Source organism: Oncorhynchus kisutch, linkage group LG19, assembly GCF_002021735.2.
Source record: "Oncorhynchus kisutch isolate 150728-3 linkage group LG19, Okis_V2, whole genome shotgun sequence".
Taxonomy (NCBI): domain Eukaryota; kingdom Metazoa; phylum Chordata; class Actinopteri; order Salmoniformes; family Salmonidae; genus Oncorhynchus; species Oncorhynchus kisutch.
Window position 1 is genome coordinate 52,665,469 of NC_034192.2, and position 23,080 is coordinate 52,688,548.

At 43.2% G+C, this 23,080-nt stretch overlaps 1 protein-coding gene across 1 annotated transcript in view; it reads left to right on the forward strand.

The window, feature by feature from the left end:
• The first annotated feature begins 479 nt into the window (after positions 1-479).
• Positions 480-23,080, forward strand: part of LOC109864937 (cytoplasmic FMR1-interacting protein 2) — a 36,586-nt gene continuing 13,985 nt past the window's right edge. The window contains exons 1-15 of the mRNA XM_031797766.1: positions 480-639; positions 12,640-12,789; positions 12,887-12,976; positions 13,663-13,740; positions 17,034-17,135; positions 17,300-17,481; positions 17,999-18,095; positions 18,680-18,808; positions 19,450-19,554; positions 19,736-19,824; positions 20,310-20,547; positions 20,706-20,858; positions 21,677-21,816; positions 22,112-22,259; positions 22,442-22,595. Coding sequence (XP_031653626.1) covers positions 12,673-12,789; positions 12,887-12,976; positions 13,663-13,740; positions 17,034-17,135; positions 17,300-17,481; positions 17,999-18,095; positions 18,680-18,808; positions 19,450-19,554; positions 19,736-19,824; positions 20,310-20,547; positions 20,706-20,858; positions 21,677-21,816; positions 22,112-22,259; positions 22,442-22,595 — 1,822 coding nt within the window. The 5' untranslated portion in view covers positions 480-639; positions 12,640-12,672. The remainder of the gene's footprint in view (positions 640-12,639; positions 12,790-12,886; positions 12,977-13,662; positions 13,741-17,033; positions 17,136-17,299; positions 17,482-17,998; positions 18,096-18,679; positions 18,809-19,449; positions 19,555-19,735; positions 19,825-20,309; positions 20,548-20,705; positions 20,859-21,676; positions 21,817-22,111; positions 22,260-22,441; positions 22,596-23,080) is intronic.

Sequence of the window (23,080 nt, forward strand, 5' to 3'; positions counted from 1 at the left end):
ATGGCATACTAGGCCTATACAGTTATGTCAAGGACTGGACGCTGTATTCTGTGCAAAAATGCAAATGCTTTCCGTTTGAGGTATATTAGGTTTTATTTTCATCACAGTTGATGTGATCAAAGTTCAGTTTGACACCACCTGTCCTGGAAACCGGGTCATTGACTTGCCTGTGCTGTGCATGGTAAGTAAGTAATATCCTGCAATATCCAATCAAATGGAAATGGGGAAGAATGTGAAGCACGTTTCAATGTTGTCCTAATGGCTATGACATCATTTCAAGGGGAATAGTTTGTAGAGAATAGCGATAGATAGGTGACATTGCAAATACATTGTTTCATTTTGACGATACAATAGCCTCATCGCAAGGTAGAGTGTTGGTCTGTGCAACAACATTGGCCATATTCAGCACCACAGTTCCATCCTCCTGCCTGTGTGTGAGTTACTGTCTCTTTAAGGAAATGCACTTGCAGCCATTTTCTGCTCTTTGTGTGGGGTGGATTATAACGGATAGGCGCTGAGAGAATCGAGATCATCAGTCGGAGAAAAGGACAGAAAAAAACGTCAGTAAAACATAGGATTTTCGTCGCGGAGTTAGACATTGTCCGCCCAAATTTCCCTGGACGGACATGCAAGTTGCAGGTAAGTGCAAAATGTAACGGAATATGCTGCCAGCACACGGCAAATATGTGCGGGTAGCCTACGCTCGCTTCTCGACGGGAGGCTGCGATGGATGTTGAGAACCTGCGGTGTGTTTCCCCTCTCTTGCATGGTGCACCATCATTTTACCTTTGGAAGCAATTAATGTCTTTTTATTTTTTACATTGAAAACAAACGCATCGGATTCGATCATTCATTTTTGCGACCGTTTGCTTCTTCACTTATTCCGTGATGTGAATGAACCCCCCCGTTATTTCAGGCAGTGTATTGATAGCGTCATATACTACGAGAGATGGGTGGGGTGGCAGAGGCTATAAGAAAAAATGCGTTTTCTTAATTTTTACATGAAAATACTACGGGAGATATGAATATCACACAATACATTTGATTGTCTTAATAAAACATACAACATTTATACAATTGTTATTTTATAGGTAAATGTTCCAATCGATATATTGGCTACAGCTAGTGGAGGTTAGCTATTTAACGTGTGCTCTACCCGTAGACTACATTCCCTATAGTTTAGATTTTAAAAAATCGTACACTGAACAAAAATATCAACGCAATATGTAAAGTGCTGGTCCCATGAGCTGAAATAAAAGATCCCAGAAATGTACCATATACACAAAAAGCTTATTTCTCTCAGATTTTGTGCACACATTTTTTACATCTCTGTTAGTGATAATTTTATCCTTTGTCAATATAATCCATCCACCTGACAGGTGTGGCACATCAAGAAGCTGATTAAACAGCATGATCATTACACAGGTGCACCTTGTGCTGGGGACAAATAAAGGCCACTAAAATTTGCTGTTTTGTCACACAACACAATGCCACAGATGTCTCAAGTTTTGAGGGAGCATGCAATTGGCTTGCTGACTGCAGGAATGTCCACCAGAGCTGTTGCCAGAGAATGTAATGATAATTTGTCTATCATAAACCACCTCCAACATCGTTTTAAAGGGGGGGGGGGGGGGGTAATAAAGCCCTTTTGTGGGGAAAACCTCATTCTGATTGGCTGGGCCTGGCTCCCAAGTGGGTTGCCTACACCCTTCCAGGCCCACCCATGGCTGTGCCCCTGCCCAGTCATGTGAAATGTATTCACTATTGACTGACTTCCTTATGTGAACTGTAACTCAGCATAGTATTTGAAATTGTTGCACGTTGCGTTTTACATTTTTGTTCAGTATATTTTCTAATAGGACTTTTAAGTGGGCTATCAGCAATTTGTTACAATGTTTTCGTTCAGCATCACCTCATTGACAAATGCAGGTTTACAATGTAGACAAATGTTCATTGTACGATGCGTCCTTCCAACCCAGGCCCATGATGCTGTTCTAGCTAAATGCACGGATGGCAGGTTCACCGTCTTCCATTATGTAGCCTATCGATTCTCTAACCTCAAATTAATGTTTTTTCCCCCACGTCTCAGATAACTAATAACCATTTTACTTTGTTTGACTGTAATACTTGAAAGATTTGTTTATTTGGGTCCCCATTAACTTTTGCAGAAGCAGCAGCTACTTTTTCTGGGGTCCACAAAAAACACAAAACATGACAAGTAACAAAACACTGATAGACGAGGACAGTAACACACATTTGAAATGCAATGACTAACAAGACAACTGTTTGAGCTGAATGTTATTTGATTATGTAGACAATCTATACTTTTTTGACAATATTACCAGACATGAATCAAGATGGGACAAGACCCCAGAGCCTGAACAACTACTACAGTTGATTTGTGTCAAATGCAGAACATATTTTTATGTAACATACATACCTCTCCCCATCTTCACAACAACTTTGTCATTATGACTTGACCATGGTAAATGACCATCCAATGTTATACCTAGAAGTTTAGCTCAACTTTATCAATGGTCACACCCTTTATGTACAACTCCAGTCTAGGTCTTAGAGAATGTTTTGAACCAAATACAATGCATTTAGTTTTAAATGTATTTAATACCAGTTTATTATGAATCCCCTTCGAATACTGACTGTAACTCCTTATTTAGAATTTCAGTGAGCTCACTGGCTTTGGGTGCTGGCATGTAAAATATGGATTGATCCATGTACATAGCCATTCTACCTTTGTGTAAGACCAGTAGCAAATCAAATAGCTAAGAGTAACGGCCCAAGGCAACTGCCCTGAGGGACACCTCACTGTACATATGTGACCCATTTCAGGAAACTAGGCATATGTTGTGGGTCACTACTTCACAGGAGAACTGTTTGAACATAAACTTTGTTGGAGAAATGCCTTCTCGAACATGTGAACTTTCATGTGCCTTAATACCAAACTTGTATGCCATCTGTAAATACAAATGTAATTGTTAAATTGCGAGCCTAGTTGGTTTAGCCACAGAAAAGTTAGCAACCTTCTCGCTAGCCATGATTGGGGCGGCAGGGTAGCCTAGTGGTTAGAGCGTTGGACTAGTAACCGAAAATATGTCGTTCTGCCCCTGAACAGGCAGTTAACCCACTGTTCCTAGGCCGTCATTGAAAATAAGAATTTGCCTAGTAAAATAAAGGTAAAAAAATAAATAAAAAATTGTCTGAGATAATGAGTGGGCTGGACATGCCGAGAGATGAGTTTGGATTGGTCTGCCATATAGCATGGTTCTGTCTATTTGAGCTGGTCAGTATGTTTAGGTAATCCTGTCTAACATGACTTTTAAAATGTTATATACATAAAAAAATATTTTTTTACACGTATCGCATAGTAAAACTGCCTAAGTGTTTCTCTCCACTTTCTGGAGGACCGAATATTGAAGTCAGTGGAATTCAAGTATGGTAGCTAAGGAGATGGAGAAAACGCCTGTCCTCGGATTACATCTTCGAACTAAGGACAACAATGGCATCCGACAGGAGACACATCCATCCATGAATGATAGTCTTGCTAGCTACATTTTCAGATAATACATGTTTCTAATTTTGACAGAAAGTGGTTTCATTTCAAGTTAAAGTGTACTATTAGCTAGCTAACATTAGCTTTCTGGCTCACTAGCTGACGCTATGTGTATAATCTTATTATTCGTATCTCAGAGCCATTTGCTTGGCTAGCTATAGACTGTTAGCTAGCTAACATTGAATCCAGTTGGTTACCTACCTGCAGATTCATGCAGGGTAGTAACTCCATGAGTTGGGATTATGGTTCATTGTTAACCATTTTGTATGCGTTTGTAAATTCAGTCTGGTCATCTACTCTGATTTCACTCTCCGCTGAGTGTGAGTGTGCCAGAGCGCAGAATAACGGATGAATATGGCCGGTGTCAGTAAACGTCGGCAAAAAAGCGTAATTAAATTGTTGCCAGCAGCACAGTTACAGTCAACAACGCTCTGGATAACATCAAAATAGCCTAACCAGCTCTGCTAGGGTGAGTAAAATGGTCAGTGGTGTGTTCTCTCATTTGTCTGGAAGTAGCTAACAATCAAGCCAATGTTACCTTGGTGCTTGACTGCCGTTGAGAGGTCAGAACGTTCGGATCAACCCTACTCATCGGCCAAAGCGCACTGAACGTTCCGAGAGCGAAACGCTCTGAATTTACAAACGGACAATCTGACAGCACAGTTGCAGTTACCAACACTCTGGATAACATAACAGCCTAACCAGCTCTGATAGGGCGAGTAATGTTCCGTGAGCAGTTCTCTCATTTGTCTGGAAGTAGCTAGTTAGCTTGGGTGCTTGACTGCTGTTGTTACTACAGAACACTCGAATCAAACCTTCAAGAGATGGGTGGGGCTAAAGCTTAAGAGGGTGTGAACAATGCTGAATGGGTGTAGACAAGGAAGGGCTCTCCAGTATTGGTACCAAAACATTCAATGGCCATTTTCTCAAAAGTGAGTTTACAAGTTTATCAACTTTCCTAGCAGAATTATTTTCCCATTGTTTCTTAACTGTAGTGTATGATATACCATTTTGTAGCTTTGAGTCTCTACTTTTATCTAATGTAAAAAACACTGTTTAAAATGTTGCTACATTAGACCAATTTGAGCAGGTCGGTCACATATCGGATGTTAGAGAAGCTTCCATTGAAGAACACACTCTGGGTTCTATTTGGATAAATAACTCTCCAACCATGTGATAACAATGTATGATCAATAACATCAAAGACTGCACTGAAATCTGACAATACAGCTCCAACTCATCTTATTATCTATTTCTTTTAACCAATCATCTGTCATCTGCGTCAGTACAGTACAAGTTGAGTGCCCTTCTCTATATTATATGCATGCTGAAAGTCTGCAGTTCATTTGTACTCTGAAAAATAGCATTGTATTTGGTCAAACACAATCCTCTCCATCAGTTTACTAAGAACAAGCAGCAAACTGATTGGGCGGCTGTTAGAGCCAGCAACGTGTGCTTTACTATTTTTAGGCAGTGGAATTACTTTAGCTTCCTTCCACTCCTGTGGGGGACACACACTTATTTTGTATCACATTAGGCCCAACCTTTGGCACTTTGGGTTTCCTTGTTATTGCCAAAATGCTGTCATCTTCGCATTTTAGATTGTAAATAGTGTACACACATTCAGTTACATTATCATTTTCTGTCCTTCATTAAAAAATTCCTTATTGCTGGGAGCCAAATTCTTCACCCACAGTCACTCTAGTAATCCTCAAATACTTTAAGTACTTGATAGTTAAATGCTTTGTCCGGCACACTGAGAAGATCCTACATTAGTCCTAATTTCTCTTAACAGTTAGACTGGGTAGAAATTAGACTGGGTTGGGTTGAATGCGGAAGACACATTTCAGTTTAACGCGTTCAGTTGTGCAACTGACAAGGTATCCCTTTCCCCTTATGGTCACTACAGCCAATGGAAACTGATATTGCTTTGGATTAAAGCAATGCAGCTTTAGTGAAGAAATGATCAATGCAAGTAGATGTGACAAATCCAACACTATTGGTAAAAAATATACATTTCTGGTATCACACACATTATCAAGCATTGCACACTTATTATCTAAATACTGACTGTTTGCACTGAGCAGCACACTAAACAGTGCTGTTAGCACTTAGCAGCTCTGTTAGCACTTAGCAGCTCTGTTAGCACTTAGCATCTCTGTTAGCACATAGAAGCACTGTTAGCACATAGAAGCACTGTTAGCACATAGAAGCACTGTTAGCACATAGAAGCACTGTTAGCACATAGAAGCACTGTTAGCACATAGAAGCACTGTTAGCACCTAGCAGCTCTGTTAGCACCTAGCAGCTCTGTTAGCACATAGAAGCACTGTTAGCACATAGAATCACTGTTAGCACATAGAAGCACTGTTAGCACTTGTTGGCCTATAGCAGCACCCCAAAGAGGTTTAGACGAGTCAGGTGAACTTGCAACCACAACACTTCAACACATTGTTTTACGTTGCAGCCTAATTCTAAAACGGATAAATAAAACACATCAGCAATCTACACAAAAGACCCCATAATGACAAAGCGAAAAGTTTTTTATTAATTTTAGCAAATTTATTTAAAATAAAAACAGATACATTATTTACATAAGTGTTCAGATCCTTTGCTATGAGACTCAAAATTGAGCTCAGGTGCATTTTGTTTCCATTTATCATCTTTGAGATGTTTAAACAACTTGATTGGAGTCCACCTGTGGTAAATTAAATTGATTTGGAAATTATTTGGAAAGGCACATGCCTGTAAGGTCCCACAGTTGATAGTGCATGTAAGAACAAAAACCAAGCCATGAGGTTGAAGGAATTGATTGTAGAGCTCCGAGACAGGATTGTGTCGAGGTACAGATCTGGGGAAGGGTACCTAAACATTTCTGCAGCATTGAAGGTCCCCAAGAAATTTGGAACCACCAAGACTCTTCCTTGAGCTGACCGCCGGCCAAACTGAGCAATTGGGAGAGAAGGATCTCTCTGTACTTTGCTCCGTTCATCTTTCCTTCAATCATGACTAGTCTCTCAGTCCCTACCGCAAAAAAACATCACCACAGCATGATGCTGCTACCACCATGCTTCACCATAGGGATGGTGCCACGTTTCCTCCAGACGTGACGCTTGGCATTCAGGCCAAAGAGTTCAATCTTGGTTTTATCAGACCAGAGAATCTTGTTTCTCATCATCTGAGAGTCCTTTAGGTGCTTTTTGATCAACTCCAAGTGGGCTGTCATGTGCCTTTTACTGAGGAGTGGCTTCCATCTGGCCACTCTACCATAAAGGCCTGATTGGTGGAGTGCTGCAGAGATGGTTGTCCTTCTGGAAGGTTCTCCCATCTCCGCCGAGGAACTCTGAAGCTCTGTCAGAGTGACCATCACCTCCGTGACCAAGGCCTTCTCCCCCGATTGCTCAGTTTGGCTCGGCGGCCAGCTCTAGGAAGATTCTTGGTGTTTCCAAACTTCTTCCATTTAAGAATGATGAAGTCCACTGTGTTCTTGGGGACCTTCAATGCCGCAGACATGTTTTGGTACCCTTCCCCAGATCTGTCCTTCGACAGAATCCTGTCTCTGAGCTCTACGGACAATTTATTTGACCTCATATGGCTTGGTTTTTGCTCTGACATGCACTGTCAACTGTGGGACCTTATATAGACTGGTGTGTGCCTTTCTAAATCATGTCTAATCCATTGAATTTACCACAGTTGGACACCAACCAAGTTGTAGAATCATCTCAATGGATGGAAACAGGATGCACCTGAGCTCAATTTCTAGTCTCATTGCAAAGAGTCTGAATACTTATGTAAATAAGCTATTTCTGTTCTTTATTTTTAATAAACTTGCAAACATTTCTAAAAACCTGTTTTCGTTTTCTCATTATGAGGTATTGTGTTTAGATTGATTAGGATTTTTTTTCATTTAATCCATTTTAGAATAAGGCTTTAACGTAACAAAATGTGAAAAAAATTGAAGGGGTCTGAATACTTTCCGAATGCGCTGTATATTAATATGGGCTAGCCCTTTCCTTGGTAGCTTATTGGAGATGGACAGAATAAGTGTGTGTGTGTGTGATGTTGGGCTGAAGCTACTGAAAGATGAAGGAATGTGTCCGTATTTCATTAACCAATTGTGTGGGTAGCCATTACACTTGCTGCGGGCTGACATCATCACTGTGTTAATATATATGCTATCTGAACCCCTGTTTCCAGTCCTATTGGATTATTCCCTCTCAATTCTTGATAAACTGAGCACCGATTCATTGGTGATTGCATGGCCAGTTATCAATAACCACCACCTTGAATCCCAACCACAGATGGTAGTCTACACCCTACACTACCACTACCTTGAGTGTATTGAAGCCCGAGGAAAGGGACCTACTAGGCAACATTCCTTGGCCCTCTCTTTTCTCTGAATCTGTCACTAGGTTGGGTCATGTGACCTCCAAAATGTATTTTGCTCAGGAATATTCGTGAGGTGTGTATTGTTATTAGTTGGTTGGAATGTAGATTTGTGACGACATGAGGGAGTTACTGTTGTAGTGCGAGGATGGTTGTGTGCCCCCCACACACACGCACAGTCCAAACCATCATCTCTCCCTGAATATGAATTCCTCTGTCTGTGTTCCACTATGTCACTCATAAACTGTGTGTGTGTGTATGTGTGTGTGTGTGTGTGTGTGTGTGTGTGTGTGCGCATTGTGCTTCGTGCGCTCAGTATGAGGCGAGTATGGTAGAAAATTCAGAGAATGCCCCGAGGGAAACCCATTGAGTTGTGTGACCCGGACGTGACACACTTTCTCACTCCTTTCTTTCTTGCTATCACACTTCCTTTTTGCCTCTCAAATGTGCTTTATTTGCATGATATCTAAACTTGACTCTCAACCGCAGTCATAAATGCATATCACAAAGGAATACAAATAAATGAATGCCCACATCTCTCTACTCTCACTGCTCTCCTTAGACCAGGGGTGTCACTCATTCCATGAATGGCCTAGTGTCTGCGGATTTTTCGTTATTCCTTTCAATTAAGACCTAGACCTAAACCAGGTGAGGGGAGTTCTTTACTATTTAGTAACCTTAATTCATCATTTAATGTCAAGTGGGGAGCGAAAACTCGCAGACAGTCCACCCTCTGTGGAATGAGTTTGACACGTGCCTTAGACTAGCTTCTCATCCTGTATAGGGTTGGAGATGATTATAAGGAATGGCTTGGATAGAGATATCTATCTCACTCCTCCTCCTACACTCAGCCTCCTCCATCTACAGTCACTCCTCCTCCTACACTCAGCCTCCTCCATCTACAGTCACTCCTCCTCCTACACTCAGCCTCCTCCATCTACAGTCACTCCTCCTCCTACACTCAGCCTCCTCCATCTACAGTCACTCCTCCTCCTACACTCAGCCCCCTCCTCCCCCATCCTCCGTCTACAGTCACTCCTCCTACACCCTCCTACATCCTACACTCAAAATCAACTGTTCAGAAGAGAATTGCTGCAAAGAAAGCAATACTAAAGGACACCAATAAGAAGAGAGCAATGGACTCTAGACAGGTGGAAATCTGTCTTTTGGTCTGATGAGTACAAATGTGATATTTTTGGTTCCAACCACCGTGTCTTTGTGAGATGCAGAGTAGGTGAACGGATGATCTCCGCATGTGTGGTTCCCACCGTGAAGCATGGAGGATGAGGTGTGATGGTGTAGAGGTGCTTTGCTGGTGACACTGTCGATGATTTATTTAGAATTCAAGGCACACTTAACCAGCATGGTTTGCGCTTAGTGGGACTATCATTTGTTTTTCAACAGGACAATGACCCAACACACCTCCAGGCTGTGTAAGGGCTATTTGACCAAGAAGGAGAGTGATGGAGTGCTGCATCAGATGACCTGACCTCCACAATTACCTGACCTCAACCCAATTGAGATGGTTTGGGAGGTGTTGAGTCAAGGAAAAGCAACCAAAAAGTGCTCAGCATATGTGGGAACTCCTCCAAGACTGTTGGAAAATAATTCTAGGCAAAGCTGGTTGAGAATGCCAAGAGTATTCAAATCTGTCAAGTCAAAGGGTGACTACTTTGAAGAATTTCAAATATATTTGATTTGTTTAACACTTTTTTGTTTTCTACATAATTCCTTAAGTTATTTAATTTTAGTTTAGTTTTGATGTCTTCACTATTATTCTACAATGTAGAAAATAGTAAAAATAAAGAAAAAACCTTGAATGAGTAGGTGTGTCCAAACCTTTGACTGGTACTTTATATATATATATATATATAGATATAGATATAGATATAGATATAGATAGATATATATATATATATATAGTTTTATGGCACACGAGGCACCAATGTGTCTGAGGACACAGCGTTCAACTGGGGTCCGAGGTCAGCCCTTAGGCACCCAGTCAAACCCTCCCCTAACCTGGATAATGATGTGCCAATTGTGCGCCGTCCTATGGGACTCCGGGAATGAACCCGGATCTGTAGTAATGCCTCTAGCACTGCGATGCAGTGACTTAGACTGCTGCGCCACTCGGGAGGCCCTATGGAATATTTTTATAACCCTCAGAAAACTGGACACATTAATGTTATTGTAACGTCCCATGAAACGTATCTAGAACATTTTAATATTGTATTTTCTGATAACATGGCAACCATGGTTTGGTGGAACGTTGATGTAATATTCTCCCTCGGAAGATTCTGAGAACATTGTAACCACGTTCTAGAGAAGTTCGGCATGACACAAACTTTAACACAAACATGCAAAAAATGTTCTCAGAAGGTTTTTGCTAACATAGAACATTCTCTTTATTAACAGAAAACGTGACACTCAAACATTACGGGTAACATTACAAATACGTTCTCTCCCTAGAATTGTTAGCTGGGCTTTTCCCTCCTCACCCCCCTTTGTCTCCCTTACTGCTCCTTCTTCTGGCTGGAGGAAATTAAGACGATTTTTATCAGGCTTGTCAATCAGGTCAGACTTAAAAACACACTCCTGAGAGGCACATGATGTAGAGGCTAAGCCCCGGGCCAGACACAGTGTGTCGTCCAAAATGGCACCCTATTTCCTATATAGTGCACTATGTAGGGAATATGGTGGCATTTGGGACATAGACACACTGTTCCTGCTTAGACCCAGACTGGCTGTAATGATCTATGGTCTTCTTGACAATCCAGGTATACAAGGCTTCTGTGTGCAAGAGCGCAATAGTGTAGTCGATTGATTGATTGATGTGCCTTTCAGTAGTGCTGTTTGGTAAGCTATAGGTGGGCTTTTCAGTAGTGCTGTTTGGTAAGCTATAGGTGGGCTTTTCAGTAGTGCTGTTTGGTAAGCTATAGGTGGGCCTTTCAGTAGTGCTGTTTGGTAAGCTATAGGTGGGCCTTTCAGCAGTGCTGTTTGGTAAGCTATAGGTGGTGGGCCTTTCAGCAGTGCTGTTTGGTAAGCTATATGTGGTGGGCCTTTCAGTAGTGCTGTTTGGTAAGCTATAGGTGGTGGGCCTTTCAGTAGTGCTGTTTGGTAAGCTATAGGTGGTGGGCCTTTCAGTAGTGCTGTTTGGTAAGCTATAGGTGGTGGGCCTTTCAGTAGTGCTGTTTGGTAAGCTATAGGTGGTGGGCCTTTCAGTAGTGCTGTTTGGTAAGCTATAGGTGGTGGGCCTTTCAGTAGTGCTGTTTGGTAAGCTATAGGTGGTGGGCCTTTCAGTAGTGCTGTTTGGTAAGCTATAGGTGGTGGGCCTTTCAGTAGTGCTGTTTGGTAAGCTATAGGTGGTGGGCCTTTCAGTAGTGCTGTTTGGTAAGCTATAGGTGGTGGGCCTTTCAGTAGTGCTGTTTGGTAAGCTATAGGTGGTGGGCCTTTCAGTAGTGCTGTTTGGTAAGCTATAGGTGGTGGGCCTTTCAGCAGTGCTGTTTGGTATGCTATAGGTGGGCCTTTCAGTAGTGCTGTTTGGTAAGCTATAGGTGGTGGGCCTTTCAGCAGTGCTGTTTGGTAAGCTATAGGTGGGCCTTTCAGCAGTGCTGTTTGGTAAGCTATAGGTGGGTCTTTCAGCAGTGCTGTTTGGTAAGCTATAGGTGGGCCTTTCAGTAGTGCTGTTTGGTAAGCTATAGGTGGGCCTTTCAGTAGTGCTGTTTGGTAAGCTATAGGTGGGCCTTTCAGTAGTGCTGTTTGGTAAGCTATAGGTGGGCCTTTCAGCAGTGCTGTTTGGTAAGCTATAGGTGGTGGGCCTTTCAGTAGTGCTGTTTGGTAAGCTATAGGTGGTGGGCCTTTCAGTAGTGCTGTTTGGTAAGCTATAGGTGGGCCTTTCAGCAGTGCTGTTTGGTAAGCTATAGGTGGGCCTTTCAGTAGTGCTGTTTGGTAAGCTATAGGTGGGCCTTTCACTAGTGCTGTTTGGTAAGCTATAGGTGGGCCTTTCAGTAGTGCTGTTTGGTAAGCTATAGGTGGGCCTTTCAGCACCATTTTTGTCAATCTTCAATCAAGTGTTAATGACCTACCTGTCTGCATGTGAATTATCCTACTCAGCAGTTTGATTTCAGTGGAGAGCAGACAGAACATGTATACCATCATGTATACCAGTGTGCTACGTAACATTCAGCAGTATCATGTCTGAACGACAATTAAACACAGGCAATTTACTGCTCCTCCTCGCTCTCTCGCTCTCTCGCTCTCTCTCGCTCTCTCGCTCTCTCTCTCTCGCTCTCAAGAATGACAGCGTTGTCTAGCATTACAACATGTCTTGTTCTCACTATTGTCTTTTCATGGTGTCACAAAGGCTGTTTGTCTGATGACATTTATCTGGCAGTTGTAAAAGGGAAACATGCCATGTGCCCACACTGTGTGGAGAGACAGGGAAGCACACACACAGACGTACAGATTGTAGACAGACAGATAGACAGACACAGACACAGACAGACATATGTGCTGTAGCAAGTGGTTCCTAAAGAGGAAATGAGTGAATACCAGCCAATGTATGACAGTTCTCCTGGTGGAAGGAATCTATACTGGTTTAGATTGGGATTTGTCCTCTTTTCTTTCTTTCTTTCTTTTACTGAGAGTTTGTGGTTTGCTTCTCTCTCTGTCTCGCTCTCTGTCAGACTGGCCGGTTGTGTGAGTGACCTCTTGTAGCCATGACGACCCACGTGACCCTGGAGGATGCTCTGTCTAATGTGGATCTGTTGGAGGAGCTGCCCCTCCCTGACCAGCAGCCCTGCATCGAACCTCCACCTTCATCCATCATGTACCAGGTACACACACACACACACACACACACACACACACACACCTGAGATTTCTAATTAATTGCAAGAGTACTAAACTCTCTCTCTTTCTTGTTCTCTCTAGGCTAACTTCGACACAAACTTTGAGGACAGGAATGCGTTTGTGACGGGGATAGCTCGCTATATCGAGCAGGCTACTGTCCACTCTAGCATGGTGAGGAAGCAACCTGGAGGGATTGGTTTGGAACGGGGATTGGAGTTGGGCCTCTGTGCTTTGTGAATACTTTAGTTTTTCACTGGGAACAGTTGGGGAATGGTTCTCAGATCCTTTTCATCATTATTCTCAACTCTTGGCTAACATACACACACATTCACACATTCACACACCCACCACAAAAGAGCCTTGTGTTTGGGTGTTTTATTGTCATTTCTGCACTAAGGGTTTGGCCTTGTTAGCGGTTTCTGTTGACACGCACACACACACACACACATACATACACACTGAGGGATGAATCAGGCAGTCACTAGGCTAGACCTCTTCCTGAATGTAATGAATGGGGAGTGTGATTTGACTGACAGAAGAGGAAACTGTCTCTTAAATAAACTTTTAAATCAGGAAGTTCCATTCAGATAAATTATCTATTTTCCAACAGAGACCTGAGGTTACTCATTTGTCTAGAGAAGTGCATTTCACACTAGAGAATATTCACCGTAGTGAATGCAAGTGTGAGGAGATATTACACAGAAAGCATTTTATAACAGACTATTTTAATAACAATTTTATGTTTGAAACATACTTGTTAAGATTAATCAAGAAAATATGCAAATGTTTTGGTGCATCCATCATGGGATGGCCTGTGTTGTATGTCTAATGCGTATAACCCTGTTCTCTCTCACCAGAATGAGATGCTGGAGGAGGGCCATGAGTACGCTGTCATGCTCTACACCTGGAGAAGCTGCTCAAGAGCTATACCACAGGTAACGTTCTCTCTCGCTCTTTCTCTCTCTTTATCTCTCTCTCCTCACTTTCACACAATCACAAGATAGTGAAAGCATAAACAAAGAAAAGGTACTCTGCAATAGGCTTGGGCGGTATCCCAAAGAGAATGCTAACGAGCACGTTGCCAACGTTTTATACAGTCTCTGACATAAACTATTTGCAGATCAGATATCCCAGCTCATAAAAGTATACTAGTAACTAAAAAATGCTACTCAGTTTGCTGAACACACAAAACAAATATAAGACAGCAAGGCCCTTGATCCAGAAGGGGATTCTCTGCTGTTTTGGAAGAAACTAACCACGTAGCTACTAAATTAGCAAACTAAATGCACAACTACAGAGCATTTAGCATATTTTAGGCTGTTAACTTAATGGTTATAAGATTTCTAGCTGGCAAACATTTAGTTGTGAATTCCATACTATAGCTAGATTACCATGGCGTGTGCTGACTCACAAGGCTCTGGTCTCTCGTCGTTGTGTGCTTATAAACACACCACGTGACAGGGGACTACCGGTAAGCTTCATCATGAAAAATGATGTGACAGGTGAAATGAAGAACACAACATATTGCACAAGTTGACTGCAGGTATTTACATAAAAAGTACTTACAAATATTCAAATGTATTATCAAACTAAAAAGGTATTGCAAAACCATCCCGTGGCTATTTCCAAGTACTCCGGTATATGGTATACCGCCCAAGCCTACTCTGCAATGAGAAGGGTAGAAGGGTGTTCTTTCAATAACCCTCGACTTCACCTCACGTTCCTCAGCTGTCTTTTTCTCATTAGAACAGTTCAACCCTAAACATGCAAATTAGTCTATTTTTACCACGTCACTCACCACTCTACAACCACAGTCTACTTTACAGTTAACTGCCAAAATAAAGGAAACACTTAAAAATGCTAGGCATGTCATTATTTTGGACATGATTTTGGCTACCATAACTATGCCCCCATAGGATGACAATGCCCCCATCCATGGTAGGGGCACTGGCTCATGGTGCCCAATGCCCTATTAAGTCACTTCATGTTGGTGTTTCCTTTATTTTGGTAGTTACCTGTATATCAGCCAGAAAGGGAAGATGTTAATAGTATTGTAATGTATTAGAGCTGAATTTGTAGCCTCAGGGACACATAATTTGTTTGCTTCCCAAATAGCACCCTATTCATTATGTAGTGCACTACTCTTGACCAGGGTCCATAGAGGCCATTTGTGACACACAGGGTCCATTTGTCATCCCCATAAATGTTAAGGTTAGGGGTAGAGCTGGGCGATATGGACAAAACTCCATATTGCCTGAATTGATGCAATAATGATAAATGGAACGAAAAGTTTAACATTAATGTGCACCAGTTGTAGCCATCAATTGTCCCATTGGGGCGGCAGGGTAGCCTAGTGGTTAGAGCATTGGACTAGTAACCGGAAGGTTGCAAGTTCAAATCCCCGAGCTGACTAGGTACAAATCTGTCATTCTGCCCCTGAACAGGCAGTTAACCCACTGTTCCTAGGCCGTCATTGAAAATAAGAATTTGTTCTTAACTGACTTGCCTGGTTAAATAAAGGTAAAATTAACAATTGCCCATATTAGCAGATGTATTACATTTTTTTTTTTAAAGTATTTATTTTAACAGGGTAGGCATATTGAGACCTACGTCTATTTTACAAATATGCCCTGTATAATACAACATAAATATACACACACAGTGAGGGAAAATGATTTTATCCCCTGCTGATTTTGTACGTTTGCCCGCTGACAAAGAAATGACCCGTCTGTAATTTTAATGGTAGGTTTATTTGAACAGTGAGAGACAGAATAACAACCAAAAACAGGTTTTCAGAAATGTTTGCTAATTTATAAAAAAGAAACGGAAATTACATTTACATAAGTATTCAGACCCTTTACTCTGTTGAAGCACCTTTGGCAGTGATTATAGCCTTGAGTCTTCTTGGGTATGACGCTGCAACTTGGCACACCTGGATTTGGGGAGTTTCTCCCATTCTTCTCTGCAGATCTTCTCAAGCTCTGTCAGGTTCGATGGGGAGAGTTGCTGCACAGCTATTTTCAGGTCTCTCCAGAGATGTTCGATGGGGTTCAAGTCCAGGCTCTGGCTGGGCCAATCAAGGACATTCAGAAACTTGTCCCGAAGCCACTCCTGCGTTGTCTTGGCTGTGTGCTTAGGGTTGTTGTACTGTTGGAAGGTGAACCTTCACCCCAGTCTGAGGTCCTGAGCGCTCTGGAGCAGGTTTTCATCAAGGATCTCGCTATACTTTTCTCCGTTCATCTTTTCCTTGATCTTGACTAGTCTCCCAGTTCCTGCCGCTGAAAAACATCCTCACAGCATGATGCTGTGGTACAGCATATACTGTGTATATATATATATATATATATATATATATATATATATATATATATATATATATATATATATATATATATATATATATATATATATATATATATATATATATATACTGTACCACAGCTGTATATATATATATATATATATATATACTGTACCACAGCTGTATGTTGGTACACTTTCCCTGATCTGTGCCTCAACACAATCCTGTCTCTGAGCTTTACAGACATTTCCTTCAAACTTATGGCTTGGTTTTTTGCTCTGACATGCACTGTCAACTGTGGGACCTTATGTAGACAGGTGTGTGCCTTTCCAAATCATCTCCAATCAATTTAATTTACCACTGTCAGAGTCTACCTAGAAGATAGCGAAGGAGTCAGGACACAGGTAAGAGCAAAAAACACTGTATTTCCTCAATCCAAGAACGGAACAAAAATCCCGTTAGAAAACAGGACTCGAATTCCAACACACAAAAGACAATCACGCACAAAACAGAAAGGGAAACCAGAGGGTTAAATAAGGAACATAATCATGAGATGGGAACCAAGTGTGTAAACAGACAAAACAAAAGGAAAAATGAAACATGGATCGGTGGCAGCTAGAAAGCCGGTGACGTCGACCGCCGAACGCCGCCCGATACAAGCTGAGGCAGCAGACTTTGAAAATTAATATTTGTCATTCTCAAAACTTTTGGCCACGACTGTAGAACACAATCATGGGAAACACAAATAAAATATCACAAATGACCCAGAAAAACATTTCTCTCTTATAGGCTGCTTATCGTAATGAACGATAAGAAAAATGTCTGATAAGTGATCGTTGTGGTCTGTGGTGATAATTTTCGGTTTATCATCTCAGCGCTCGTTAGGGAGATCTGAGTGAGCAGGCTGTGTTCCCCTCTGTTCTCCAGGTGAAGTGTAACGAACAGCCCAACAGGGTGGAGATCTATGAGAAGACTGTGGAGGTGCTGGAACCAGAGGTCACCAAGCTCATGAAGTTCATGTACTTCCAGGTGAGAGACCAGTGATGGATGGATTCATTAATAAAATGAATGAACAACCCATTAAATGTATCATATTTGAATTAGAACTCTGTCAGTCAATCATATCAGTCCTAAATATATCTGAGAACCTCTTTTCTCTCTATCGTCTCCTTTTCTCCTGTCCTCCCCTGCAGCGTAAGGCCATCGAGCGTTTCTGCGGGGAGGTGAAGCGTCTTTGCCACGCTGAGCGGAGGAAGGACTTCGTCTCTGAAGCCTACCTCCTCACCCTGGGCAAGTTCATCAACATGTTCGCTGTGCTCGACGAACTCAAGAACATGAAGTGCAGCGTCAAGAACGACCACTCTGCCTATAAAAGGTACGGAGGGAAGACAGACACAATATGGAGGTGCATCTCAATAGCCTGCAGTGGCGTCCTCTCCCTATCACCTCTCCTATACCTGCACTGATCCTGAAAACACAGGATAGGGGAAAGCAGTGTAGTAGAGGCTAAGGGGGATTTGCTTTCACCTGTCTAGGTTCCTTCACATTAGCTCAAATGAAGGAAAGTGACGGAGTGACAGGGCCAATTTAACCCACTATTGAGATGCACCCAATTGACTCATGTTAAACAGTGTTGTGAGGTGCTGTTACAGAATTAGATCTGTGGTATTATTTGTCTTCAGGGCGGCTCAGTAAAACAGAAGCTGTGAGGTGCTGCTACAGAATTAGATCTGTGGTATTATTTGTCTTCAGGGCGGCTCAGTAAAACAGAAGCTGTGAGGTGCTGCTACAGAATTAGATCTGTGGTATTATTTGTCTTCAGGGCGGCTCAGTAAAACAGAAGCTGTGAGGTGCTGCTACAGAATTAGATCTGTGGTATTATTTGTCTTCAGGGCAGCTCAGTTCCTGAGGAAGATGGCTGACCCTCAGTCCATCCAGGAGTCACAGAACCTCTCCATGTTCCTAGCCAATCACAACAGGATCACTCAGGTGTGTGTGTGTGTGTGTGTGTGTGGTGCAGTAGCAGTACTAGTGTGTGTATTTCTCTGTAGTGTCTGCAGCAGCAGTAATAGTGTGTATATTTCTCTGTAGTGTCTGCAGTAATAGTGTGTATATTTCTCTGTAGTGTCTGCAGTACTAGTGTGTATATTTCTCTGTAGTGTCTGCAGCAGCAGTACTAGTGTGTATATTTCTCTGTAGTGTCTGCAGTAATAGTGTGTATATTTCTCTGTAGTGTCTGCAGCAGCAGTACTAGTGTGTATATTTCTCTGTAGTGTCTGCAGCAGCAGTACTAGTGTGTGTATTTCTCTGTAGTGTCTGCAGCAGCAGTACTAGTGTGTATATTTCTCTGTAGTGTCTGCAGCAGCAGTACTAGTGTGTATATTTCTCTGTAGTGTCTGCAGTAGCAGTACTAGTGTGTATATTTCTCTGTAGTGTCTGCAGTACTAGTGTGTATATTTCTCTGTAGTGTCTGCAGTACTAGTGTGTATATTTCTCTAGTGTCTGCAGTACTAGTGTTTATATTTCTCTGTAGTGTCTGCAGAAGCAGTAATAGTGTGTATATTTCTCTGTAGTGTCTGCAGCAGCAGTTGGAGGTGATTCCTGGCTATGAGGAGTTGTTAGCAGACATTGTCAACATCAGTGTTGATTACTATGAGAACAAAATGTACCTGACGCCCAGCGAGAAACACATGCTGCTCAAGGTAAGAGCCTCATCTAACTCTCTGTCTTACCTGCCATTCTCTAGATACCTGTCTCTGTCTGGATCTTAACTACCTGCCTTTCTCTAGATACCTGTCTCTGTCTGGACCTTAACTACCTGCCTTTCTCTAGATACCTGTCTCTGTCTGGACCTTAACTACCTGCCTTTCTCTAGATACCTGTCTCTGTCTGGACCTTAACTACCTGCCTTTCTCTAGATACCTGTCTCTGTCTGGATCTTAACTACCTGCCTTTCTCTAGATACCTGTCTCTGTCTGGACCTTAACTACCTGCCTTTCTCTAGATACCTGTCTCTGTCTGGACCTTAACTACCTGCCTTTCTCTAGATACCTGTCTCTGTCTGGACCTTAACTACCTGCCTTTCTCTAGATACCTGTCTCTGTCTGGACCTTAACTACCTGTCTCTGTCTGGACCTTAACTACCTGCCTTTCTCTAGATACCTGTCTCTGTCTGGATCTTAAAATGCTAATAGCCTCCTTACTCTTGCTTAGCGGTCCTCAACTGTAGCTTCCAGTAGTGTTCAAAATATGTAGAGTTATATCTGAATGTCCGTCAAATATCATTGATCCAGCTTTGTATAATATCACTGTGTGTATGTGTGTGTGTGTCTGTGTGTGTCAGGTGATGGGTTTTGGTCTCTATCTGATGGACGGTAACGTCAGTAACATCTACAAACTAGACGCCAAGAAGAGGATCAACCTGGGAAAGATCGACAAATTCTTCAAGGTCAGTGTGTGTGTGCTCCACACCAAAACAGCCATCTAACGTTTCATTGTGGCTCTGTCAGTACTTTCACGTCATGATATTCTTTGATCACCCTCCTCCTGACTGAAGCCCTCTCTCTGTCTGTGTCTGGTTTGATGCCTTCCTGACTGTAGCCCTGTCTGTGTCTGGTTTGATGCCTCAGCTGCAGGTGGTGCCTCTGTTTGGAGACATGCAGATAGAACTATCACGTTACATAGAGACCAGCGCCCACTACGAGGAGAACAAGTCCAAGTAAGTACATCAGCCATCTTTAAACTCATAAATTCAGGCATCTAACAAGTCCTGAACCCCAGCTCCTAACCCACAGGTGTCAAACTCATTCCACGGAGGGCCGAGTGTCTGCAGGTTTTCACTCCTCCCTTGTACTTGACTGATGAAATAAGGTCACTGATTAGTAAGAAATTTGCTTGCCTGGTTGTTTAGGTCTTAATTGGACACAAATTGAAAGGAAATAGAAAAAACAGCATACACTCGGCCCTACATGGAATGAGTTTGACCCCCCCCCCCCCCCCCTCCCCCCCCCCCCCCCCCCTCCCCCTAACCCCTGACTCTCTCTCTTGTAGGTGGACATGTACCCAGAGCTTCACCTCCCCGAGTACAACCGGGGTGTGAACCCTGACCTCTAACCTCTCTCCTACAGGTGGACATGTACCCAGAGCTCCATCTCTCCCCAGTACAACCTGTGTGAACCCTGACCTCTAACCTCTCTCCTACAGGTGGACGTGTACCCAGAGCTCCATCTCTCCCCAGTACAACCTGTGTGAGCAGATGGTTCAGATTCGTGATGACCACATCCGGTTCATCTCTGAGCTGGCTCGCTACAGTAACAGTGAGGTAGTGACCGGGTCAGGCCTGGACAGTCAGAAATCAGATGAGGAGTACAGGGAACTGTTTGACCTGGCACTCAGAGGGTTACAGCTGCTGTCCAAGTGGAGCACACACGTCATGGAAGTGGTGAGTAGGGGTGTGTGTGTGCGTGTGTCAAAGAAGGGGCAGTGTGTAGTCCGTTCTTGGTCCCATAAAAATATAATTATTTGAATGAATAAAGTCATTGTATTTTTACCAGGTCCTGTGATTTTCAGTTTACTCTGACACCATATTCTCTCTCTCAGTACTCGTGGAAGCTGGTCCACCCAACAGATAAGTTCTGTAACAAGGACTGTCCTGGCACAGCGGAGGAGTATGAGAGAGCTACACGTTACAACTACACCTCAGAGGAGAAGTTTGCCCTGGTCGAGGTCATCGCCATGATCAAGGGACTGCAGGTCAGAAACACACACTGTACCTACAGAGAGCTTTGTCATGACATCGTTGGGACACTTACAGAATAGTAACATAGCAGCATTTCACCACCGTGCATCTTGGTTGAAATGTGGCTACATTGGTGGTGATGATGGTGGAGGTGGTGGTGGTGGTGGTGATGATGATGGAGGTGGTGGTAGTGATGATGAATGAGGTGGTGGTGGTGATGATGATATGATGATGATGATGATGGTGGTGGTGATGATGAATGTGGTGGTGAATGAGGTTGTGGTGGTGGTGATGATGATGATGTAGGTGATGATGGTGGTGAATGAGGTGGTGGAGGTAATGGAGGTGGTGGTGATTATGATGGTGATGATGGTGGTGATTATGATGGAGGTGAATGTGGTGATGGTGGAGGAGGTGGTGATGGTGAATGTGGTGGTGATGATGGAGGTGGTGGTGATGGTGGAGGTGGGGATGATGTTGGAGGTATTTGGTATTTTTTTGTATTTTGTTGTGGTGGTGGTGGTGGTGGTGGAGGGGCTGGTTGTGGTGGTGGTGGTTATGGTGGTGGTGATGGAGGTGATGGTGAATGAGGTTGTGGTGATGGAGGTGGGGGTGGTGGTGATCATGATGATGATGTAGGTGATGATTATGGTGGTGGTGGTGAATGAGGTGGTGGTGAATGAGATGATGGAGGTGGTGGTGGTGGAGTGAGTGGTGGTGGTGGAGTGAGTGGTGGTGGAGTGAGTGGTGGAGGTGGAGGGGGGTGGTGGTGATATTTGTATTTTTTTTGTATATTATTATGGACGTGGTGTTGATGGTATCTGCGTTGTAGGTGTTGATGGGTCGTATGGAGAGCGTATTCAACCAGGCCATAAGGAACACCATCTATGCAGCCCTGCAGGACTTTGCCCAGATGACCCTCAGAGAGCCTCTACGTCAGGCCGTACGCAAGAAGAAGAACGTTCTCATCAGGTACCAGTAACACATTTCAGGCAAGAGAACCTCCTAAGATGTTCTGTAACATCTTGTTTTCTAGGTGGTCTTGATCAACAAAAAAAACACCTTGAAAAAAAGGTTCAAGTCCCCTCAAAGGCTCATGTGTGCATATGGCACAATTCTCACTGTTTGCTGAGACAGAATAACCATGGACCTTCTATAGTTAACTAGTCTGTCCTAAATGGCACCCTAACCCCATGGGCACTACATAGGGAATAGATGGTAATTTCCTATAATGCTGATTCTCTGATAACCCTTGGTCTCTCTCTAGTGTCCTGCAGGCAATCCGTAAGACCATCTGTGACTGGGAGGGGGCTCGGGAGCCTCCCAATGACCCCTGTCTCAGGGGGGAGAAGGACCCCAAGGGAGGGTTCGACATCAAGGTGCCCCGCAGAGCTGTGGGACCCTCGAGCACACAGGTACACCAGCGGAGAGAGAGAAGGATAACAGAGGGCTAGGGGAATTAGGAACGGGGGATGGAAGAGACAGATGTTGGTTAGGGATAGAGGCAGGTTGTAGGGGCATGATCAAGTACAGGGACTTTGAAGGGAAATGGTAATAGTATTATTTAGTTTTTTTCTCTCTCTCCTTTTCTCGCTAGCTGTACATGGTTCGTACCATGCTGGAGTCGTTGATAGCTGATAAGAGTGGTTCTAAGAAGACTCTACGTAGCAGTCTGGATGGACCCATAGTACTGGCTATAGAAGACTTCCACAAACACTCCTTCTTCTTCACACACCTGCTCAACTTCAGCGGTATGTACACACACACACACACACACACCCACACACATGTTTTCCTATCAGGACTCAGGATAAGACCCATATGCAGACAGTTAGAATAACAGACGTTTATTATAAAACGGGGCAAGCGAACTATAGGTCAAGGGCAGGCAGAGGGCCATGTCCAGGGCCGTGTCAAAGGTTACAGAACGTCAGGCTCAGGGTCAAGGCAAGCAGAGGTCAGTAATCCAGGGCCGTGTCAAAGGGTACAGAACGAATGATCAAAGCCGGGATAACTAGAAAACATGTGCTCAAGAAAACAGGAGTAGGACAAACACGCTGGTAGGCTTGCAACAGACAAACAGAACACCGGTATAAATGCACAGAGGGTAATGGGGAAGATGGGCAACACCTGGAGGAGGGTGGAGACAATCACAAGGACAGGTGAAACAGATCAGGGTGTGACACTTTCTTACACTACCACCCTCAAGATCATCATCAAGCCTCACCTTGTACTT